This window comes from Podarcis gaigeae (assembly GCF_964106915.1).
Source record: "Podarcis gaigeae genome assembly, chromosome: 15".
In the NCBI taxonomy this organism is placed as follows: domain Eukaryota; kingdom Metazoa; phylum Chordata; class Lepidosauria; order Squamata; family Lacertidae; genus Podarcis; species Podarcis gaigeae.
In genome coordinates this window covers 19,564,376-19,588,598 of record NC_139692.1, presented here as the reverse complement: position 1 = coordinate 19,588,598, position 24,223 = coordinate 19,564,376, and the positions used below count along the sequence as shown (strand labels likewise).

Sequence of the window (24,223 nt, the reverse complement as noted above, 5' to 3'; positions counted from 1 at the left end):
CATTGATATCTCACTTTGTGGTGAGATTTTCCTGCACATTTGCTTGAAGCATTAAGATGGGCTGCCAGATTTGAAGTTAGCAGTGCCAAAATATGGTCTGAGCCAGTTTCTCCATGCTCAGGAAATCACCTGGGAGAAGAGCTATCATGGGTCATGATCTTGTAAATGCTTTGACAAGCATTGCCATCATAATAAACATTAGGGTGATTAGAGTTCTTGATCTATGACTGAATATATATGATACATGACAGGACCAGTTCAGCATGCCCAGTTTGCCAGATGCTGCTAGAGGACATTCCTGATAGGGTTGATGCTTCCTACTAGAAGGACCAGGCAGAATCTTCTGAAGCCATGTTGGAGTCATTAGAAAAGGCATTGAAAATAATGTAGCTTATATCGTAACACCTTTATACAAATCTATGGTACAACCACACTTGGAAAACTGTGTGGAGTTCTGGTTACTTTACTCTATGCAGAAAGGCTGTAATATTTGGAGCTTTTCAGTTTAGAGGAAAGGTCTAATGGAGAAAAGACAGAGCTGTTTGCAATTATGCAAGCTGTGGAGAAAGTGGTTAGAGCCCTCTCATAAAACTAGTGCCCAGAGTCATCTAGCAAATTGGCTGGTGGGAGATTCTGGGCGGACAAAAGGAAGTACTTATTTACATAGCACATAGTTAAACTATAGAATTCTCTACCACAAGATGTAGTGATGACCACCAACTTTAAAGGGGAATTAGACAAATTCATGGAGGTTAAGGCAATCAGAGGCTACTAGTCATCATGCCCGTATACTGTGTTCAGGATGAGGGGCCATATATGAAGCTAAGAAGAACCCACTGGATCAAGCCAATGAACCCTGTAGTGCAGCATACTGTTTTCAAGGAGGCTAACCAGATGCTTGGTGGAAAACTGTCAAGCAGGGCCTAATCACAAGAGCAACCTCCCCTCATTTATTCTTTATTATTCCAAGTTATTCTTGGCTGACAGCTCTATTTCCTGAGCAGGTGGAATGTTTGTGGGCATTCCATGAACTGCTATTCAGAAGCATTTCTGCCTCCAACCCTGAAGACAGATCATAGATATCATGGCTAGGAGCCATTGGTAGACAATTGGTCTAATCCTCTTTTAAAGCCATCCAAGTTGATCACAATCCATTCTTCATTTCATGTCTGATGTTTTGTGATGATACCTACTTTCTCTATGCCATGCAAAATATGTTTCTGAATGCTAGCTGCTGAGGATCACAAGTGCAAGGGAACTACCGTGCTCATACTGGTGGTCTTCACATAAGCATTGTGAGAACAGACTGCTGGACTAGACAAGCCCTTGGTGTGATACAGCAGCCAGGCTCTTTTCTTGCATTTTCATGTAGACGTGTGCATTGCAAGGTTCACCTCCAGCTGTTATGTCATGTTTGAGTCTAAATGTGGTCTCGAGTAGAAGGATTAGATAGGGTTAATAGGTTAACTCAAATCCAGCAAGGGTTTTTTTTTTAAAGACTTTTAGACTCACGTTGCACATTACATCTCATGCTGGTTGCAGGGAATCACTCTGGAGTGAAAAACACTTGAGGGCACTTTATATGTGTGCAGGGCTTTTTTTCAGCCAGAATTCACCAGAACTGAGTTCCAGCACCTCTTAGGTGTGTTTGGGCATCTCTTTAGGTTGGGGTTGTGCGCCGGTGGGCGGCAATCGCATTGGCATGGCGATTGTTGCTGCACAATGGAGCTCAACAACTTTGTCCGCTCCCCCTAAAAAAAGCCCTGGGTGTCTGTGTCTGAGCCTGAAGTTATGTACCAGCCACACTTCTCATTTTCTTTTCTTTTTCTAAAGGAAAATCAAGCTCGAGCTTTTGAGTCTTCTTTTGCTCCTCTCTCATTAAGCTTCTCCTTCCACAGGGCATTTGTAAGGTGTTAAGCTTAGCCCAACTGACAGTTATTCTTGGCTGACAGCTCTATTTCCTGAGCAGGTGGAATGTTTGTGGACATTCCATGCCATGGCGCCAGCTCAATCAACCAGCGTCAGAGGCGTCACTGTGACAAGAGCAAAACTTTGTAGATGTAATTAGACACTTCTACATGAATGAGCAGCCATCTTGCCTGGGATCTACCCACTGAAAGGCAAGGATAGTGCCTAAATCTGCCTGCTTTTTCGTGGGTGTCACATCTCTATATTTAGGTTATGATGGCAACCTTAGTAATCATAAGAAACCGTGTCTTCTCCTAGCTCAGAGCTAATTTTGCAGCGTGGGGATTCTGTGAGACTAGGAGGAGAATTACAGTGTGGAGTGAATTTTTATTGCTGGGGCTGCAGAGGTGTAACATGAAAGTCGTCACCTGGCAGGCGGTTCTCTCTTTCAGGGAGAATGTGGCTAAGAAAGAGACATCTCATGAATATTCACAAGCTTTCCCTTAGAGCTGTTCTTTGTCTTTCAAGAAAAGAGAAAGCCAAGAACAATGCAGAGAGAGAGAGCTGCAATCTGTACTCCTTGACTCTCTGAAGGAAACTGTAAAAATTCCAGGGCTCTGAGCAGCTCCTCAGGCAGTTATGCAGGCTACTTAACCTGCTTAGGGTGCTGTTGGGAATGTGTGCAGAGTTCTTTGGGGCTGGATCCAGTTCCCTTGTTAACTCATTTCCTTCTGGAGTAGAGGAATGATGGTTTGCCAAAGAGATGAAGGCTGGTGTTCCTCTTCTTTTTTACAAATCTTAGATGCTCTCTATTGATTGAAGAGCAACGTGCCACTCTAAGAAATCCACTACTCATAGTAGAATACCCACCCCAAATAAAAACTATTTAGGGCTGATTCCCAGCCTAAAGCTACTTTGGTTGACTGCCTTGTTATGGCGGTGGCGGCGGCTTGCTGTGATGTATTGTTGTTTCTATAAAATGTGCTGCGTCTGCCTTGTTTGGAGAGCTGTGGCGAACACATTAAATGACAGACGAGGGAAATGATAGCTTTCTCTCTTCCTTTCTCGCCCCAGGCTAGAAGAAGGAAAAACAGTGGGCAGGATTCACTGAGCACTTTCCCTTATTCAAATCCCATTTGAAATAGTTGTGTGTTGCACATGGAAACGTGCAGCTTGTGTTAATTGCAAATGAGCAGATTCAGTGCAAATTCCCAGTGGATCAGGCCTAGCATTGTGTCAGTGTGCTGTGAGGCTTCTGAAAACTAATCCCAGACTTCTGTACATAGGATTAGCTGGTACTGTCAGTGGTAGACCACTGGAATTTTAATGGGTTGAAATGACCCGGCAGGGTGCTTTGCTATCTTTCATTCTGTGCCTGGCTAAAAATGTATTTCTGGAGTCAGCAAACCTCGAAAAGAAAAGTTGATGCCACATTCTCTTGAGATGGGACTAAATTAGCTTTCTTATTAAAGAATCTGTTCTTAGAGGGCAGCGTGCCCAGGGGTAATTGGGCCGTTGTCATCAGCAGGATGTCGCTGTGGGATAAATGATGCTTCCATAGCAGAAATTTGCTATTTTTCTCTGAGGCCAGTTGCTCTTGTGCATCAGGAATGTACTGGAGCATTTCTTCCATGTCATTCACATAAATAAATGGATTGTGCCAGCATACCCAGCACTTTGGGTGGAGTCGCGATGCTGATGTCATCTTGCACCAAGTACAGTGTACTTGCACAGCTTGAAAAATAGAATAACCAATGTCTGTGTTTAATGCGTAGGAAAGGCATCTCCCTCATTAGACCTCACAGTAGCTTATGAGAACTCAAGTCAAACCCAAGAAACAGAGACTTCTGTATCTTTCGTATCCTGGGTTTTTCTTCTCTGAGAAGGCAGACTAACTGGAGAGAAAACAGATTGAGGTTTTTGAGTGGCTGGCACTGCTTCCCCCTGTACTGAGTCCTCATCATTAAGATGTCTTAGACCAGGTCTTACTCTTTCGCCTTGTGGCACCCTAACTAACCAATATTGTTTGACCACAGCTCCCATCACCCCTGGCAATTGACTGTGTTAGCTGTGTTAGATGGGAGATAGAGGTCAAAAACACCTGGAAGGATTAAAGATGGCTGGTTTGGTCAGAATGGCTTCAACTGGTAGCAGCTCTCCAAGGTTCCAGGCATCCCTTTAACTGGAGACACTGCAAGGGGTCAAACCTGAGGCTGTAGTTTTATTTAAGTCAGTTTTATGCACATCCTGTCTTTTCTCCACCGAGTTCAACACAGTGTACAAGGGCCTCATCCCATCTACTTTTCTCCTCGCGACAAGCCTGTGATGAGGAAAGGCTGAGAGGTAGTGGCTGGCCCCATGGTCAACAGCGAGGATCTGAAGAGGGACTCCACAGTTGCACTAACCTTAGTACATGAAGCATGCAAACTTCATGCATACCCAATGTACACATACCCAATGTACATTAAGCTTGGAGGACTGTAGTATGGCTTCTCTCCCCAGAAGGCATTAGCATATGGCCCCTCAGCCATGTGACACTACTTTTGCTATTCACTGGAGACCATCTGGCAGACCTCTCCAAAACCATTCTTTCTGGGCAGGCAGGTAGAGGTGTCAGGGATACAAAGTCTAATATAAATGGGTAATAGTAGAAGTTGGCTTTTAGTGCTTTCTCCATTATGGTTTAGTTGCTTTTTATGGGGCCTCCCCACCTTTGCTCCATATTTAAAATGCCTTAAAGCACAGGGTTGAGGAACCTGATCTTCCAGGTGTTTTTAGACTTTAGATTCCATTATCTCCAGCCAGCAGGGCTCTTGGCCAGAGATGATGGGAGTTGTAGTCTAGCAGCATTTGGAGGGCCATCTGGTCCCCAACTCAGCCATAAAGCAAACCTGTGTTATAGTAGCAAATCCTCAATTTTCAAGGCATCTGGAATGTAGGAGAAAATGTTCCTTCCTATGACAATATGTGAGACATTTGCCAATTTGAACTTTTAATTCCTAGCTGGCGGACTTGCATTGCCTTCTATCATGATGCCAGGCAGCATGAAATGATGCACAGGTGAGGAACATAAGCAGCTTAGACTGGTTTGGGAATTCAAAGTTTTGTTTCCTGTTGATCCAAAGACTTCATTGAGATCTGAGCAGGAGTTGCAGAGAACCTGTATATAAAGCCGTATCCTTGGTGCCTTTCTTGGTCATGCTGCAGTGTGACAAAAAGATGGGGAACCTGGGATCTTGCTTGTATTATATATGAAGCCCTGAGGAGGCTGGAAGCCCCTCGAGAGGTTAGCAAAAAACTAAAAACATGCACTCTCTTTTTATTAAGGCTGCAAGAGTTCTATCCCCGCCCCTTGCCACCCCCTCAATCTTTACCTCAGCTTCCTTGTATAGCCCTTTCTCATTGCTGATCTTTAAACTTTTCACAGGCTACCACAACCTTGGAACTAGCACATTCCGCACCGCCAGCACAAGGAGGGGAGAAGCCTGCTGCTATCTGTACAGCCTGTTCTAGTGGTGACAGGGTCAGCTCTGATAGATAATAACACATCACATGTCTGCTTTTGGCCTTCCCTCTCACTGGAAATAAATAAAAGCAAGCAGTTGAGAGGAGCATCTTCTATTTGGGAAGGGTGGCGATGAGGGGGTAACAGCCTCGTTCCATGTAATATATGGAAGAGAGAGAACATTTGTCCAGCCTAATTAGGACAAGAAGTAATTGGTTGATGCTGAATAGGAAAGTAGGTGAGTGAACCACAGATCCCAAGGAAGTATCAGCCTTTACAAGCCTAGAGGGGATAACATCTGAGAATCCTGCCCTTGAATTTCTGTTTGCATGCTTAGAAATCATGACTGAATCATTTGTTGAGCTGTTGCTTTGGTTGGTTTGTCCAAAGGGGCCCATGCATGCACCCACAGCCCTTTCAAAGCTCATGGGCAAATGATGCCATGCCTTGGTCTCTCTGTGCCCTCTAGTGTCTGACCCAGGATTGACATGCCTCAGCCTTCATTTCAAATAATGGTGACACCCCTGCAATTTTTTGTGTCTCCCCATTTGGGGTATTAGTGCTCACAGCCAAGGTTTCCCTCTTTCTCCATCACACTGTGTTTGCATTCAGTATTCCTATGTACCAAATCTGTTATTCAGCCTGTTTTAAACATGCTTTTTCTTCTGGTATGCTGTTGGCTGTTACTAACCAAGCATTGTAGAGCCTGTCTTAGCAGGGGAGGGAGAGTAAACATTCTCCAAATCACAGAGTAGCTTTAGTGGGTGAAGTGGTTGCGATGCTAACCTAAATATGTTTTAACCACCGATCAGGAAAGGCTGGATTGGAAGCACTCTTCATTTTTTGTCTTCTGAATTGGTGGGACTTATCCAGGGAGGTGCTTTGGTTCAAAAGAAGAACATCACTTTAGAATAGCCCTGCTGGATCAGATCCAACAATCTGCTTTCAACAGAAGCCTAGAACCAGCACGTAAATTCAGTAGCCTTTTCCTATTGTTGCTTCGCAATGACTTTGAGCCTGAACTTGGAGGGCGCATATAGCCATCATAACCAGGAGCAATTAATAGACAAATCCATGGAGACGGAGGCCTAATCCCCCTTTAAAATCCTCTAAGATAGAGACCCCATCCAGAACTCGTGGCAGAGAGTTCCGCCAGTTTATTGTTTGCTTTGTGAAGAGCCCTTCCTTTTGCCTTTTCTCAATATCCAGCCAACCAGGGAACCCCAGTAGGTTTCTAGTATTATGAGAAAGCAAGAAAACTCCCAATTTTTTCCACACCACGCATAATTTTAGAAACCTCTGTTGTGTCCTTCCTTAGGTAAGGGGGTACTGAAGTAGGAACATGCATAATGTTGTGTCCAATCTGTTGCATTCTCCCCCCCCCCCAAGAAAAGAAAACACAACCCCACCTAGAAATTAATGGGAGCTGTTCCAGGACACTCTTGTGCAAATCCTGTTGGGCTTGCATTGGAAAGGAGCATTTGTGTGCAGTGAAGAAATAGCTTTTCTAAACTATTGTCATTTGTTGCTAAAAGGGGCTTTTGCATCATGTGGACATGGAAGCTTTCCTCGCTGAAGCAAGAGAGAGGGCCTCTCTTGAAAAGCATACAGATAGGAGAGGGGGAATTAATAATAATTAGCTGATGATTGAAATCCAAGGTAGGGGTGTTTTAATGAGAACTCTCATGCCAAAAGCATTTCAGCAGTGGGGGAAGATTGTTTATAGACCGCCAGGCGCCTCTCAGGCAAACCTGTTTACCCAGGACGCCGTACCGGTAGACCGTTTCAACCTGGCTTTATTGGTATAACAATTAAGGCTGAGCTCTCTCTGGTGGAAAATTGCTGGCGTAGGTTAGCATTAATAATTCAAGGTAAAGCGGCTGCCTTGCAAATGAATGGCTGCCTTTCCCCACCCAGGTTTGGCTCACGTGCTGCAGAGGGGCTCAGCTTTTAGAGTGGGGGAGGTTGCAAGGGGGTTCTTTCAGGTGGAAGCTTACTGCAAATGAAAAATGACAGTATTGCGTGTGTGTGTGTGTGATGTGAACATCTAACAACGCATGCTTTTTCAACGGGATGGTCGTTTCTAGTGGATTGAGGGTTGAATGGGCCAGGAGTGGCTGTGGGCTGAATGTCTTCCCACCCTTGTACATGCAGCAAAAATGAATAGTTGCAGAAATGTTTTCAAGGTGTAAGAGAGAGAATGAATCCACACTGAATTATTGCTTGAGTCTGTGGTGTTACATGATGGGAGTATATGTTTGCGCTCCAGAACTGTGGGATTCTGTGAAACTGCTGGATGTTGCTGACTTTATGCATTGCATGGCGAGTTCCCGCCTTCCCCCAGTAGAAATAAAGACACATGACACCATTGTTTTAGGTTAATGGGCTAAAATTGATCACAACTTTATTGGTTACAGGTAAAGAGTAGTATTGGCTTAGGCATTGGTCCTATCCGACTATCCGGCTTCAGTCTATCCGGCTTCAGCCTGTTTGCTTGAAGACTGGGAAGGGTTAACACCAGCAGGGGGAGCCCTGCTGATGCACATCAACTAGGGACTCCCCTGAGGTCACCACTCGGGGGCGCGCTTTAGGCCCTGGCCTCCATAGGCTTCGGACGAGGCCACGCCCCCCAGAATCCTTGACCGGACTACCCTTCAATATTTGGGGGAGATGATGGCGCTCCTCCCCCCAACACATCTACATAACAATACCCCTACTAATGCCTAACTGCCAAAACCAAAGGAGTTGTAACGATTTGCTATGAGGTAGGCGAAAAACCAAATGGCTAGTGCCAATTTGCCAAGTGGAAAAAATTCCTACCAGGCCCCTTAACGGTGACCAGCCGAGGTCCATAGCAAGGTCAGAAGGGGGAACCTTAAAGGGCGGGTGGGTGGGAAACAACAGCAGCTGCGCAGACCAAAGAGGGAGATCCCGGGGCTGCACTTGCCTTAAATGAGGCAAGCCACACACCCCGCGCCAGCCGATTGGCTGGCTCAGAGGATGACGCGGCCTGAGGATTCCCCTGATTGTGCGGGGGCTGGAATCCAGCCTCTGTGCGCGTGTTGGGGGCGTGAAGCCCGCAACACCACCTCCTCCTGATGTCAGAAGTGGCTTTACGACACTGACCACTCCTGGGTCTCTGCAGGTGGGAATTGGCACTTTGCCAACAATGGGCCCCCAACACACACACACATTTTCCCCTGCCCCTGCTATTAACATCATACTGGTGGTGAAAGCAGCACCTCCTTGCCATGGTTTCAGGCATGGGGCGTTTCCAGCCCTGCCTGGAGATGCTGGGGATTGAACCTGGGACACAAGTAAAAGCCCCTATCATTTTCCTGTGTGGGTGGTATTGGTTACCAGTTGGGTTGGGTACTTGGAATGTGGAAAAGCCACCCCAGCTCATGAGTTGAAACCCTATGGAAGAAAAGCACACAGTGCATATCAACATGTCTTGTCAAATATTTCAGTCGTTCAAAATGAACCAGTTTGTATTCTTTTTATTCCAAATGAAGCGTGGGCCATCCTCACATGTTTCTCTCCTACACTGACAAGCTTCAAATCAATCTATAGACTCAACTGACCCTTCCACATCATAAAAGCATAATGAGATACAGCTTGCTCAAAGGGTCACAACCGTGACCTAATACTATAGTACTAATCCATTCCTATTACTAACCTTTTATGGAGAAAGCAAAAGTTTTCTAAGCAAAGCAGCGAAGACTATGTCATGGAAATATATATTCCTCTCCCCCCCAAAAAAACTGGGGAGGGAGTCACACATATGGGAGAGAAAATGTCCAGAGTGCTTTAATGTTAGAATTCATGGACCACTGCACTATTCAATATAAAAGTGAGCGCCTTGATAGTGGAAGTATGAATCAAAAGGAGAAATAAATTATGACATTTGCTGTTTGGGAAAGGTTATTGTGTTGAAATGGTAGCAGGCTGATTTTTCTGAGTAAGAATTATGTGACTTTTTGAAATGGACAGTAGGGCCTTCAAAGGACATTTCCACTTTCCCCTTACTTTCCAACAGTTATTTTATTTCTGGTCATCAGGTATAAGAAATTGTCAGTTGGTGTTTCATATTTGACTTCCAGCAGAATAAAGGTTTCACTTTTAGGTAGATTTAGCAAAGCTGAGCAGGTATTATTTCTGGAGGAAGAAATGATAACATGAAGCTCTTTCTTAGTAAGAAATGGGCTTACTGAGTTCACCCTTTTGATTTGTTGAGCCTGGTCCATTGTGAACAAAGGTTTGCTTAGGGATTTGTTTTTCAGTCGCATAGCTTGGCAGAACTTCAAACTTGAAAGAGGCTAGAAAGACCCTCATTCACGTATGCAGTGCAGGTTCTACCTGTCTTGGTTTCTATTGCCTACTCAGGTGGGTCATAGTTCATAGAAGTGATAACAGAATCAGTCTACTTCCAGTCAATATCACTTTTGCCTATGTTCACCCAAAAGGCTGTTCTGCTTCATTTCTGCATAAATCTGCAATTTGAAGAAAATTCACAATTAAAGTAGCTTCTCTAAGCATGTTTTCTATCGAAATAAGCATTTCTAAATTTATTTTTCTGCTTTAAAATGCATCAAAACATTTGAGAAAAAGAGAAAACCAGTAGATGACTAAGTTTTGATCTATAATTTATTAGGTCCAGGATGGGTCAGTTTGTGTAAGAATTCACAAAGTTCAAATACCTCAGTCATCTGTGTTTCCTAGCCTAGCTTTCTGATATGCTTTTACCTGGAGATGCTGGGAACTGAACCTGGGATCTTCCGTGAGTAAAATGGAAGTATAGATTTTACTTTAGATCTTTCAGTCTGTTATATAACACCTTAAATGTACACTGTGTTTCGCTAAGTATAAGAGGATCAGTTGCTACCCCAAGGAGCTTGTAATGGATAAAGACAACAAAGGAAGAGGAGGGATATGGAGGCAGGTGCAGTCAGTAAAACAATATGCCTCTATTTGAGTTGGAAGTACTTGGGCTTTGGTAGGGTATGGTAAACAAGGGATGGGGAATAATGCTAGCTGCTGCCCCACTATGGTCCTCTCCACCACCTTCCCCCCAAAGGGTATATGGGCAAATGGCTGATAGTTGTTTCAATCCAGAGGGTCCAGCGATGGTTTCTTTGGGAGTGGTCTCACTACTGCCTGTTTCAATGTAGCAGGGACCACCTCCTTGCACAGTGAAGGGTTAGCTACGCTCTGGACCCAAACATTTAGCCCTCCTCTGTTAGATTTAATAACCAGGAGGGACAGGGGTTGGGGGTGCTGATTATATAAGGTAAATCAAAATCCCGCAAAACATCTTAAATAATGACACTGAGTCCTTCAGCTAGAGCTGCAAAAAAATAAAAATAAAAACGCAGAATCAAGATCACACCAGAGTCATGCAACTTCATTCCCACAGTGTGTAGCCAGTTGGTTGCAGCAGATATTCGAGTGATCCAGAAGTTCCTTTCCCCATATTAGGAGTCAGTAACCTCTGGACTATCAGGAATAATTCTGCTGGCCAGCTATTAGAGGACACAATGTGAGCTGCAAAATGAGTCCTTTTGCAGCCCGCACTGCCACACTTTGCCTGGCCTGTTTCATAGTCCAGAGATCCTCAGACTATCAAATTGCTCCTTGGGCTCCAGAACGACAGAGAGGACTATCAAGAACGATTGTGTCAACCACCTGTTTCACCACTCCATAGCTTTAGCACCCCCAACCCCCCCCCCAACCCTGCAGAATCACTGAGTAGGATATTATTAGAGATCTGCTTGCAGAATTCAATTTCATGCTTAAAAAGTAACTGCAGCTCCACCATGAGCTTTCAAAATGGGTCTGAATGTGGACCCCACTAAATGAGGCTTGGTTGTCACTGAGATCTGGTTTGCACCGCTACATGCATAGCTAAGTTTCCCTGCTCCAAGAAACCGGGTATGTCAATGAGAGGGCTAAGGCAAAATCCTTTTCTTTGATGTCTAGTTGTCTTGGTGTTCACCAGATGTCCCCCCCCCCCCCGCAGCCTGATATGGTACAGTCCAGAAACAGGTTGACTCACCTTGGCAAGAACTAGGTTGAAGGCTAGGTTGAAGGCTGGGGGGGGGGGGCTCCTGTATTTAGCTGGGTCACTGGGTCATTTGGCAGGATCTCCAGTGCCCTGTTGCATTTTGTCGAAGGATTACCTTTTGGAGTGATCATTTTTTAAATGGCTTGAGAGTTTAAGCCTCTTGTATGGAGGCAGCCTGGCCCCGCTAAGCCCGGAGACCTGATGCTGTTAATGAGGAAATGGAAATGAACAAGGCTCCGTGGTTCCCTGGTTTAGCTCCGATTTTGTTTTGATACAAACCCATTAATTCGTCCTCCTTGCCCTTTCACGTCCGGGATGGGGGTGGGGATTAGATGGATTAGGAAGCTTGGGCAGAGGAGGTTATTTAATATGCAAAATGCTTTCTTCCGATTCTTATGCGGGGGGAGATAGAAGTATTCTTTTATCCTTCTTTACATATCTGGGACACTGCATGATTAAATCGCTCTCTGGGACCCAAGATAAGGGATGCAGGAAGATCTGCATCACTTAACGATCTCCAGTTCTTAAATAAGGACACACACCCGTGCATTTGTCTAGACACTAGACTGCCGCAGCATACAGGGTCGGCTAAGGTAGCTGTCATACCGAGAGCCGAATTGTATCTCTTTATGACAAAGGCAATGGTGTGTCCCTGGACAAGGAGAGCGCCTTGAAAATTGCCTCTGCTTCGTTTGGCTTGCTGTTTTCCTAGGCGAGGAAAGGGCTGCTCTTGCTGCAATTGTGTCCACCAGCGGGGGATAAAATTTTGCCCACTGATTACTGTCTCTGGCTTTGTGCAGAAAACAGTCAAGCAGATGGCGAGTGCCCAGCCCAGTGTTCCGGTCTAATAATTGCCTAGAGATGATGAAGAGTTTTAGCCATGTCAAAACTGCCCGTCTACCCCCCTCAACATAATGACTTTGACTTTTTTTGGATCTTGTTTTTGTGATGTGTGCAAGGGGCCACAGTAAATGCTGAGCTGATGGCACAATGCTGGCTGTGGGTGATTTTCCTCCTGGTTTTGTTTGATGGAAAGTTATGCTGTTCTTCAGCTGGCAAGCAACTTTCATAGCTTGTAACTTGGAGGATATGTCTGCCCTAGAAATGTAAGATGGCTTATGTCTGCTTCTTTTTTCTCCAGTTGATCATTTCCCCCTGACAAATTTCGGCAAGGGTTCCAGAAAATACCTGTGACTTTTACCTCTCTAAAGGGAAAATGAGTGGCTCTATAGCCACTTAATCTAGGCACCTTTCTATCTATGTTCAAGAGTTTGGTAAAACAAACACAGGGGGTACCCCGATCCTCATCTCTATGACACATATCAGCCACATTCCCCATGTTTGGCTTAGTCTAAGGGCTTATCCACACTTTCTCCTGTCCTTAACCACCACACTGAGAGTGGCCCACAGCAGTTTAAATTTCACAATTGCATCGTATTAAAAACAATTGTTTTTACAATTATTTTACAATGTTTATACATTCCCTCCCCCCAATGTAAGTAAAATAATAGGACAGAAACAATGACAACAATTAAACCTGAGCTAGTTGAAGCAGATAAAGATAATTTTAAAGTGGGCCTAACAATCTCCTGAGATGTAAGGAATTCTGCAAGATAGGCACAGCTACAGAAAAGCCCTTCCCCATGTCCTAGTGTCAAATCTTTCCAGGACTGTTTACAATCTTTTTATTAATGACTCTGCAAATGAGTCACTGGAAGAGAACAAACACTCCTTGTAATCTTCCTACAGTGGTATCTTGGTTCTTCAACTTAATCCGTTCCAGGAGTCTGTTTGACTCCCAAAACCATTTGAAAACCAAGGCGTGGCTTCTGATTGGCTGCAGCAGCTTCCTGCACTTAAGCAGAAGCCATGCCAGATGTTCGGCTTCCGAAAAATGTTTGCAAACTAGAACATTTACTTCTGGGTTTGCAGCATTCGGGAGCCAATTTGTTCGGGAGCGAAGCCATCCAAGAACCAAGGTACCACTGTACAGGAATCTAGTTGGCCACTATGGGAAATTTGATGGCCTTTGTGTCCGATCCAGCAGGGCTCTTCTTATACAGTGGAAGCTCGGTTGTCGAACGTAATCCATTCCAGAAGACTGTTCAAGTTCCAAAACATTCAATAACTGAGGCGCAATTGCCGGTTGGCAATTGCAATGGAGAAACGCGCCTTGGAAGCTGTTTGACTTCCAAGGCGCGTTTGAAAATGGAAGCATTCACTTCCAGGTTGTTGGCATTCGAAAGCCGAAACAATTGACTTCTGAAGTGTTCGACAACCGAGGTTTCATTGTATTTTTGTGCACATTTAGTTAGATGCATGCTCCAGTGTATTCTGTGATCCTTGAACTGTGGGGCAAGTATGCAAGTATTGCAGCCTTAAGCTGCAGTGCAGATATAGCCATTCATGAGCAATACATTACCCTCTACCTCACCTAGCTTCCCTTCTCTGCAACTTTTATAGGACTGCTATAGCACTTGCTTTAATTGGAACAAATATATGCCAATAACTCCTGGTGGCCAAGGTTGTATCAAAAATGGTTGAGCAGCTCCAGCAAGGTGCATAAATCTGGCTTGTCCTAAAAATAGTTTTGTTACTCGCTATAGAGACCAGTCCTTGTTGATTTACATGTATGTGATTGCCAGTCTGAGGTGTTGGAAGTATGTGATGATTGGGGGGGGGGGATCCTGGTGGATCATTTCCAGAATATCTTTCTTCCCGGAACTTGTAAGACTATATCAAAATTGGATTAAAAATAGATTCCTCCCCTGCAAATTAAAGATCAGAAACATAACACAATTTGGAGGTTATCTGCAGAGAAGCTGAGAAAAGTAACAACAAAATTTCAGCCAAAAGCATCCAGAAACACCTAGTCAGATTTCCCTATTAAAGGAAGCATGGTGGGTTTTTTGGTTTTTTTAGTTGTTACAGTTTAACTGGCAAATATAGTAAATGTGATTTCTAATGCAGGAAGCAGCCATTTTGAATTCCAACCAATGGTCCCTGGAAATGCAGTTATTCAACTGGAATGATCCAGTAGGTGTGTTTCTTTCCATACCGATGAACCGATGTCACTCGCAAGATTCACAGAATCTGCCACAAGCTTCCGCACTTTTGTTTCAAATGCAGTGCTTTGTTTCCTTATGCTTTGACTTCTGTGGGCGATCTTTTCTTCCCCATGTACGCGTGTGCTAAGAGGCTGCATTAGCAAATATTTAAAAGGAAACAGAAGAACTGCACTTAGCCGTTCTCCCCTGGGAAGAGGATGAGACACAGAATTAGCTTTGAGCAAGAGATTAATGGTTGCTATTTAAACAAGCAGGGATGGGAGCGGGTGGCATTCTGTAGAGAGCAGGGTTTCTGGAATTTCTGGTCCAGGACTCTGCATTGAGAGGAGTCTTCATTCTTCATGTTGGAACTTATGCTGGAAATCAGACAGTTTTTGCAAATATTTACTTACATTTCCCATTTTCTGAAATGTTTTTGGGTTTGTCTTGACAATAGTTAATTTTGTCGCAGGCCAGCAGGTGCAGTAGACGACCATGGTTGGGATGCATGTTGTTGTTTGATGCAATGTGACTGCTTCTTCCATTTCCTTATAGAAGGAGCACTCAGTCTGTGTCCCACGGAGAACAACTCCATACCTTCCAAGTGCCATGGGAAAAAATGGGACATCTTGGGTTTTTGGTGAGATCTCAGCAGCCATTTTCGGTGCTGCACTTTTGTGTGCTCTCATGCTGTGCTCTCGCCCTGAAAAGGTGCTTTTTTGTGGGGGGGGGGGGACCACGATCTTGCACAGCACCTAAAAAGCACATTGGGGGGAGCAGGAGTGAGGCACAAGTCACATGACTCACTCATCCTGGTTTAGGGCCTGAAAAAGTTGGGTGGCATGCAGCTCCTGCACTTTCTGTGCAGGCAACTTGGCATTCCATTCCTACCTACACGGTTTTTGGATTCCTAGATTGCAGCCCAGGGGTTCCTCTTTAACTTTAAATTTGCTACCGAGAGATGAGACAGCCCACAGTTTCATCTACTTGCTTTTCTGTCAGTCTTTCCCAACCACCTCTCTTTGGAGATCCTTTTAACTAAAGATGGCAAGGACTGAAACGTGAACCTTCTGCATGCAAAGTGTGTGCTTTGTCACTGAACTCAAGTGCCTGCAGAGGAGGAGCTCCAGAGAACTGATCCAACTACACACAAGAGGGTCCCCATTCTCATTAGCCAGTCTCACCTGAAAAGGGACTGGGGAGGAATCTTCCTTTCTATCCGTCCGTGTGATGTAGTGACCATCATGAGAGTGAAATGTACCCACCAGGTTGTCGCAATGGGAGATGTTCCTGGATGCAGCACCATTCAGTCAAACAGCAGGAGAAAACATTAAAAGAAGGGAAGAAGGCAGGTCATTTGGAAGTGAATAATGGCTTCACAGCTACTCAAACGGGGCTGGGAAATTCTGCTTAGTTTGTGACAGTGAATGCTTGGGGACTGCAAACATACTTGCTGACTCAAAGTATTTTGGCGCTTGAGGCAGAAAGTCCAGTTGACACAGGCTGATTAATGCAGGGTGCAATCCAGTGAGTAAATTCTCACGTGCAAGCCTTGTGGGATAGAATGGCTCCGTTTGTCTCCTCTGCCTGCCCCCCTCTGCCTCTTCAAGTAGGACTCCTAGTGTGCTACTCTGCAGATGGGAAAAGCAGCTGATTTGAAGGGCTATGGGGAACTCAAATAAGAGAAGTCCTGGGTGCCTCCTCTACTAATTCACCTGCAGATTTTAAAAATACCGTATTGGCCTGAATATAAGCCTCACTATTCGCCCAAATTCCAACCGTGAAAAGTTAAAGTGTGGTTTATATTCGTGACCTTACGGTATGCAGCCAGGTGTGTGGGGCAAACAGCACCAGGAGCGTGGCAAAGCGACACCCCCCCCCTGTGCACTCTCCCCCAAGGCTTGGAAGGGGAATGGCCACCAGCAACACAGCACACCCCCTCCCCCCAGTATGCAGCTAGGAGCAGCAAGGAATGGAGTGGCTTATATTCGGGTATTTTTTTAAAAAAATTCTGCCCCCCTCCAATTTTAAAGGTGCGGCTTATATTTGTGTGCAGCTTATATTCACGCCAATACAGTAAATGGGGGAGGGGTGGGTTTGAAGCCAGCAGCCTGTGACCAGGTGATGTTACTTGCCACACCAGTAGCCTTGCACTAGTGCTGATGAGTTTCCTTGCCCTCTGAATTGCCCTCTGCGATATTAGGCTGCTGCGAGAGTCCTTGCCTCCGGTTCCCATCCGCATTATTTATTTATTTATTGCCTTGCAATGTAGACTGTGAGATTGGGCCAGGCAATGAATTTGAGCAATGGATTGCCTTTGACTGCTGCTATGCTGTCAGGAGACGGCGCAAGGCCCTTTCCGTGGCACGCCACAGCTGAGTCACTTCAGATAGCAAAAGCCATCCATTTCCCCAGGAGACGCTTTCCAAATGTAAGGCTGATTTTATGAATTGGGAAATTGAATCTCTAATGAATTAATATGGGTAGCAAAGCTTGGACAAATGTGATTGGAAGAAGAATGGGGAAGGCCTGCCAAGTGGCCTTATGGGAGCTTAATGCCTTAAATGACAGGGAGTTTATCGCAAATGGATGGGTTCAGTGGACAGATCAGACAGGGCTTGCTTCCAGGCTGTTGTTTCTGATGTGCTGTGCATGCTGCTCCCAGTTGGAGAATGCTTCCTATCCTCATATATTACCCATTCCCCCCAGACCTGGAACTGAGGCTGAAGGATCATCTTTTGTATTCTGTAAGCCAGCCATGCCTGACATAGTGCCCGCCAGCTGCTTTGGACTACAACTTGCATCAGCCCACCACCAGCCCCCATAGGGGGCATTAGGTTAGGAAAGACTGCTATAAGCTTAGCATGTACAGTGTCTCCTGCATAACCGCTATTATGATAAGGAGCAGTGAGGAGGATTGTACAATTTTATAGCCTGGGTTGGGGAGAAAACTAAATAACATTTCCTGAGAGTGCTGGCTCTTTTGGTCAGGATTTAAATTCCTGACTCTCTAGGTTTCGAACTATCCTGGCATCAGCTTGCCAGTGACACCTTGGTGTGACTGCCATAGAATTTGGTTGTTCGCTGCCCTATAACCCTAAATGGTGTGAGGGTTGGCATGTAAAGGTTCTAATTAAAGAAATAAAATAAGTAGACATTCTCAATTTCAGTCTGCAGCATGTTAAAAGCATTATACAGCTAACCTTTGGGAATGACCCCTGTTTAGAACCCTAAAGAGTTGGTGCCAGTCAGAATATACGGAATTGGACTACATAGACCAGTGGACTGACTTGGACCTCATCCACACTTCTTCTTGTCCTTGCCTGGAAAACACAGGGTCTGTGTGGTCTCCCCCTTGCTCCGCTCCTTTCCCAGGGAACACCCACTCTTTAGCTTTAAACTGGAACAAACAGCAACCTACAGAAAACCCCTTGCTGCTTGTTCTGATTGAGCAATAAAGACCGGTTTTCCCTTTGGGGTGGAGAGAAGCAGCAGGACAAGGTGAAGTATGGATACGCCTTTGCTATAAGCTACTTTTATATTCTCACTCCTTAGGCCCAGTTTGTTTAAACTTGTCTTCCTTCACCCCCTAAATGGCTACATCATTGAAGATATTTAACATGCCCTTTCCTTCTAACTGGAGATTATGATAAGCTCGTGGCTTCTGTCAAAAACAGATAAGGTGTGTCTACCTCCTCCTTCCATAGTGCTTGACTTCCCTTACACCACAATATTCTGTATTCATTCCACTCGCTGCTGCCACCAGCTGATGCAGGGGAAAGCAGAACAAAACACAGGAATGTTCTAGCCAGTATTACCACACAAGGGAAAAACCGTATGTGTGGCAGCTGTTTGTGGCAATTTACATTTACCTCAATATTTATCCTGCGGGTGGTAGCTTTTGATTATGAAGCCATCTAGGGTGCCACACTTCAAAGAAGACTATCTCCTTTTGTTAGTAGTAGTAGTAGTAGTAGTAGTAGTAGTAGTTGTTATTATTATTAACCTATATTAAATCTGTTGACAGTTCTTGTAACAACTAAATTCCAGTATTTTGGAGGCCCCAAGATTTGAAAGCTCAGAATTTGCCCATCTGAACAGCTGATACCCAGGATTTTCCCATCCTGCTGGTATCCAAGTCTCACTACTTCCTTTCTCTCCAGAAACATGGGCCAAAGCCCCACCAAATCACACCCCCTTGTTCTCTCCCTCCCCTCAGTTGATCCAGCTGTGCAATCAGTCCCATTGTCAACCTGTTGTCCTTTAGCAGCATCTTTCAAACAAGACATTGAAATTTTTAAAGGCTGGATCAGTGACTGTCAGCAGAGGCTTATTTATAGGAGCAAACAATGTCCGTCTTGATGTGGGAGAAAGTAAATCAAGTGTAAAGGAAACAGGTTTCTTCTTGTCAGCACTCTGAAGAAAAACCATTTGAGTTTTAGGTGGTGCATCCCAACTCCCCTTTTTTTTTAGCAGAAGGAACCCAAAAAGGACTAGGAAAGGCAAAAGAAAGTAGCTATAGTTACCTTATGGACCTCCTTGCCGCAATAACTTACATGGCTTTGGGAAAATATTAGACAAAATTGTGGAGGATAGCTGGGCTATCAACAGGTGATTGAAACTGCTTTGAAACATCTGGTTGGCCTCTGGGAAGGTAGGTTACAATCTATGGCCAGTTGTCAGGGATATTTGGAGTAGTAGTCCAACAACAACTTGCAGGTTCCAGTTTGGAGAAGGTTGATCTAGACTGGGACCATGGGGCTGATATGTACCTTTCAAAATCAAGAGTGGCATAATGTAGACTCCTACAATGAATACCAGCCCTGCAACAACATTGGATGTTGAAGCAGCAATTACATCTCTGAATGAGACAATCTTCAGCCCTGGCACAATGTTGGTTTTGGAGAGAACCAAGCTACTGGAGACCATGTTTAAGTAGAGATGCCAGGAATTGAACCTGGGACCTTTCAAAGTTATTTCTTCTTCTTCTTCTTCTTCTTCTTCTTCTTCTTCTTCTTCTTCTTCTTCTTCTTCTTCTTTTTTTGGAAGGGATGCCATGGTGGCTTACAGCCTAAAAGCTTAGAAAACATAAGCTGACAATCAATAAGACACATCAAAAATTCATCAGCCTAAAAAGAAAGCAGGAAGGCAAAGTCTTAAATTTTATGCATTAAAAAAACAAAAAAGCAGGCAAGGTATGGCCCTTTTGCAAGGGTAATGTTCCGGATGCGGTTTGCACACCTTAACCGCTATATGACCTCTGTCAGCAGGGCTCTGGTTTGGAATATTTATTTATCTCACAGTTGCAAGTTCTCTGGACACAAATAAAAGAGACTTGAAGCTAACAAAAGTTACTAGTCTGCCTTCCCCCATAGTAGCCTGCTGGGGCTAGAAGAAGCAAGGGGCAGAGAAGTCCTGTTTTTCCCCCCTATAGCAGTCTGCTACATTCCTGTACTGGGTCCAATGGAGTGTGGAAGGCACTCTGGCCTTTATCCACCAACCCACTCCCTTGCCTGCACTCAGTTCCTTCTTGCCTGTGGCTACGAGGCCTAGTATAAGACTGAAGTCAAAATTTAAAACTATTAAGTTGTAAAAGTCGGATGTAAAACATAAAATGTAGAACAAAATAAAAGCAATAGTGGAATAAAATGAAAACCAGTGACAGTACAAAAGATCACTGAAACACCAAAAAGAAAAGCCTGAAAAGCCTGAGGAAAGAAAGAAGTCGTTTTCACTTAGTGCTGAAAGAACCACCACATAGACAACAGGCAAAATTCAAGCAGGTTTCCATTTTTTAAATGCCAGTGTATGCATTCTTGCACAGATTTGTTCTAATTGACATATTTTTGTATGCAATTTTGCCTAATATAAAGCATTTTTGTACACTCCTTTTTTTCTTTCAAATATCCACATTTCGGTCCACACTTTTCCTTGATATGTGCACTTTTTGACTGGAGAAGTGCAGGGAAGAGTGAGTTTCACATGGCAGCTGCATTTCAGCTCACACGTTCTCTAACCTGGGCTTGGGAAATGCAAATTAGATGGGCTCACATTAAAATATTTAGTAACAGATTGTCCAGTGCCTGGAAAGCACAGGTCGTAGTGTTCTTTCTCTTGCCCTGCTCCTTTCCCAGGGGGAGCCCACTCTTTAATGCTAAATCAGAGCAAATGTCAATCTTGAGAAAATCTAAATGGCTGTTTGCTCTGATTGAGCTCTGACAGTTTTCTTGGGTTTGGGAGGAGAGACAACAGTGGGACAACAGGGTGTGTGAACAAGTCTCCACTGTCTTTGTGTGCTGCCAAGGAAGAATACTGCTGCTGCTATCTTAAGGAGACTGAGTCCTTTCCGCAGGATCATTGTGGTTTTAAAATTCTCTATGTGGGGACAGATAGGCACATGCATCAAACAGCTCTGTGGTCCAGCCACCCCTGAAAGGAAGCCAGTTTTGTAGTGCTGGACCACTAAAGAGTTTTAACAAATTAAACATTTGCAGGAGTAGAGGTATGGAGGAATGTTTTGGCTATGCTGGACTGAGCACTTGTTCTATTATGGTGATTGTTTTCCTTCCAACTAATGGCTGCAATTTGGAAATTGCACACATTAGGTCAAACCTCTTGAAATCCTTCTCTGACCTGGACTTGTTAGGCCAGGAAGCTCCGGCAAGCTTGTCCGTGGAAGTGAGCCAGCATCCAATTATGCCTTCCCTAATGGCTCATTACTTATCACGAAAGACCACAATGCTCACAGATTCTGGAGTCCAAGAGAGAATGTGTACCGTAGTTGTGATGGAGAGGCATTTATAGTACGGAACAAAAAGATCCCCAGCTCGCAAGGCTCAGAGGAAGGTGTGCTCTGATGAATCCCAGCATTGCAGGGCAGACGTCTGAGACAAATCCAAGGGCCAACTTGAGTTTGGCATAGAACCAGCTGATGTCTCCTCCAGTTGTTCTGGGATCCTTCAGCTTTAAATTTCACTCACAAGTGGTTTGAGGGCCAGGGAACCCCCATACAATGGAAGGCAAGAATTGGGTCAGAAGATAAACCCCTGAAACAGCCCTTTCCATCCTGGTTGCACTCCAAATCACATCATCCCTGACCATTGGCCATGACAGCTGTTGTGGCTGATGAGAGTTGGAGCCACACAACATCTGGAGGGAAGCAATATTTGAGAAGGCTGGGCAAAAGCTCCCTCCATGTAAGCCTGAGTAGACCTTTCAAAGTTAATAGACATGACTTGGGCTTGTCCACACTTCTGCTTATTCTGTACCTAGGCACAGGTCTGAGTGGTTTTGCCTTTGCCCCACTGCTTCTCCACTCCCCCCAAAAAGCCTGCCCTTTAGCATTAAATCAAACCAATCTGCTGAAATCCAGATTGCTATTTGTTCCCATTCAGCACTAAACTGGGTTTTTTCGGGGGGAAGCAATGGGGCAAACAGAAGTGGGAATGAGCCCTAACTCAGTAGGTCCATTGTGGGTCCATTTCAGTGGTCCATTGTGATTATAACCTAGTTGGATACAGCAAAATCAAAAGCCCTACAGTGTAACAGAGACCTGTGAGCAAAACCTCTTGAAGTCGATTTTCCTTCTAGATATGTGTTTTGTTTTGGGATGACTGCTTCTGAATCTCAGCTTCCAGACTACAGCTGTGTGCATTCAAATTGCTCATGTGTGCTGGGCTCTTGTGTCCCATAGCTGAAACCCCACCCTTTGTGATGGGCACTGCCCAGTGTACAAGAGTGGATGACAGGGCAATAAATTGAAGGAAGACACCACATCTCTCTGGTCCTGGGCTATTTAGGTCTCACCACACTAAATCTAATAAACGTTTCACATTCTATTACTGCGTGTGGCTCTTCCATTCTGTCTGGGAGTGAATTATGTTAAAGTAATATGGATGAGCAAAATTAGATTACATAGAAATAAAGTAGAGTAAAAGGGCAACCAGCATATTGGAAAAGAGAGATAGTCACCTCCAGTGCCGTCACAAGAACGTACAAAGACTTTCATGGGGGAAGTGTACCGGAGAGAGGGGAGTTCAAAAAGCAGTTTGCTCATGGACTAATGTTAACGGACTAACTGACCATCCAATGTAATTCTCCTTGCCTGTGTAGAGCCAATTCAGAATAGTTGGCATGACTCTCAATTATTTTCTCATAGGCGCACGCACACACACACATGGGGGAGGGGGGGAGAGACCGACCCCTACCCATGGAGCTGCTAACAAGCCCCAGATGCTATCAGACATCCTTTTGCTCCAAACCAGGTTATAAGCTGGTTATACTGTATTTATTCGAGTTTAATGCACTATTGAATTGAATGTACACCTCAATTTTCAGAACCTTGAAACAAAAAAACAAAGTATTTGCTGTCGAATGTAAATGTGCCATCAAATCTAATGTGCACCTAAATTGTTGCACTGTAATTTAGCCAAAAAAGGTGAGCATTAGATTCGAGTAAATACAGTAACTAGTTTTACAAAGTAGTGGCATCCCTGCAGAAGGACAATTGCTCCTTAATTTCTGTGACAGGATGTATTCTAACCTTCCTCTCAACTATAGGTCTACTGGAGACAAAAATAGTTTCTCAGTAAATCCATATTAGGTAAAGGTAAAGGGACCCCTGACCATTAGGTCCAGTCGTGGCCGACTCTGGGGTTGCGGCGCTCATCTCGCTTTATTGGCCGAGGGAGCCAGCATACAGCTGCTGGGTCATGTGGCCAGCATGACTAAGCCGCATCTGGCGAACCAGAGCAGTGCACGGAAATGCCGTTTACCTTCCCACAGGAGCGGTACCTATTTATCTACTTGCACTTTGACATGCTTTTGAACTGCTAGGTTGGAAGGAGCAGGGACCGAGCAACGGGAGCTCACCCCGTTGCGGGGATTCGAACCGCCGACCTTCTGATCGGCAAGTCCTAGGCTCTGTGGTTTAACCCACAGTGCCACCCTTGTCCCAAAATCTATATTAATGGCCCTTTAAAATACAGGTATAGGCATGAACAGCTAGCCTTCACTGTGGAGCAATTTTAGCATAACCAAACATCCTGCAGTTTTACATGACAAAAGAGGTACAACTAGTTTGATAAGGCTCTTGTAACCTACAGCAGATTTGTATTTTGCTAAGTACAAATGCTGTCACATCATAGCATTTCTCTCTGATCTGCTTCTTCTTGTTTTTTGCAGTCTCTCTCCAGGTGAACATTGCTCCAAATAAAGTGGAGGTGCCTGTTGGAGAGTCCAAATTCTTCTTGTGTCAAGGTGAGTAATGCCTTCCCACTTTGGCTTTTCATAGCTGCTTGGGGTGAAACATTATTGGTTAGTCAGCATATTGCTTGTGGAAAGGCAGAATCCCTTGTCTTAAGATCCCATTACGAGGTCCCTTTACACTGTTCCACTAACCAATTTGGAGACCATCTTGAGTGTGCTCTCATTCTCCCAGCTTTGCACAAAGATTACTGATCCAAAGATGTTGTAAGCATTTACCATAGAATGGTGGAATCACCCTTTCCTCTAACATAAGCCAGCAATTCCATGCATATCCAAGTCCCAGTGAATACAGTGTGGGCTGTTTCCTTTAAACGTGCATACAATTGCGACAGATGAAGGAGAATCTTCAGGAAGTTGTCTTGAGACGTGATTTTGGCCGCTGGGTGTAAAAGCGTACTGAGAGTACGCAGAGACTTCCGTTTTGGTGGGAGA

General features: G+C 44.6%; 1 protein-coding gene across 11 annotated transcripts in view; it reads left to right on the top strand.

Moving 5' to 3' along the window:
• The window catches only part of NCAM1 (neural cell adhesion molecule 1), a 216,291-nt gene that overhangs the window by 113,659 nt on the left and 78,409 nt on the right, over positions 1–24,223 (top strand). For all 11 annotated transcript variants that reach the window (XR_014558241.1, XM_083713940.1, XM_083713937.1 and 8 more), the window contains exon 2: positions 23,708–23,782. Coding sequence is in view for 10 of the 11 variants with exons in the window: in XM_083713940.1 (XP_083570066.1) it covers positions 23,708–23,782 (75 nt within the window). In the remaining variant the exon portion in view is untranslated. The remainder of the gene's footprint in view (positions 1–23,707; positions 23,783–24,223) is intronic.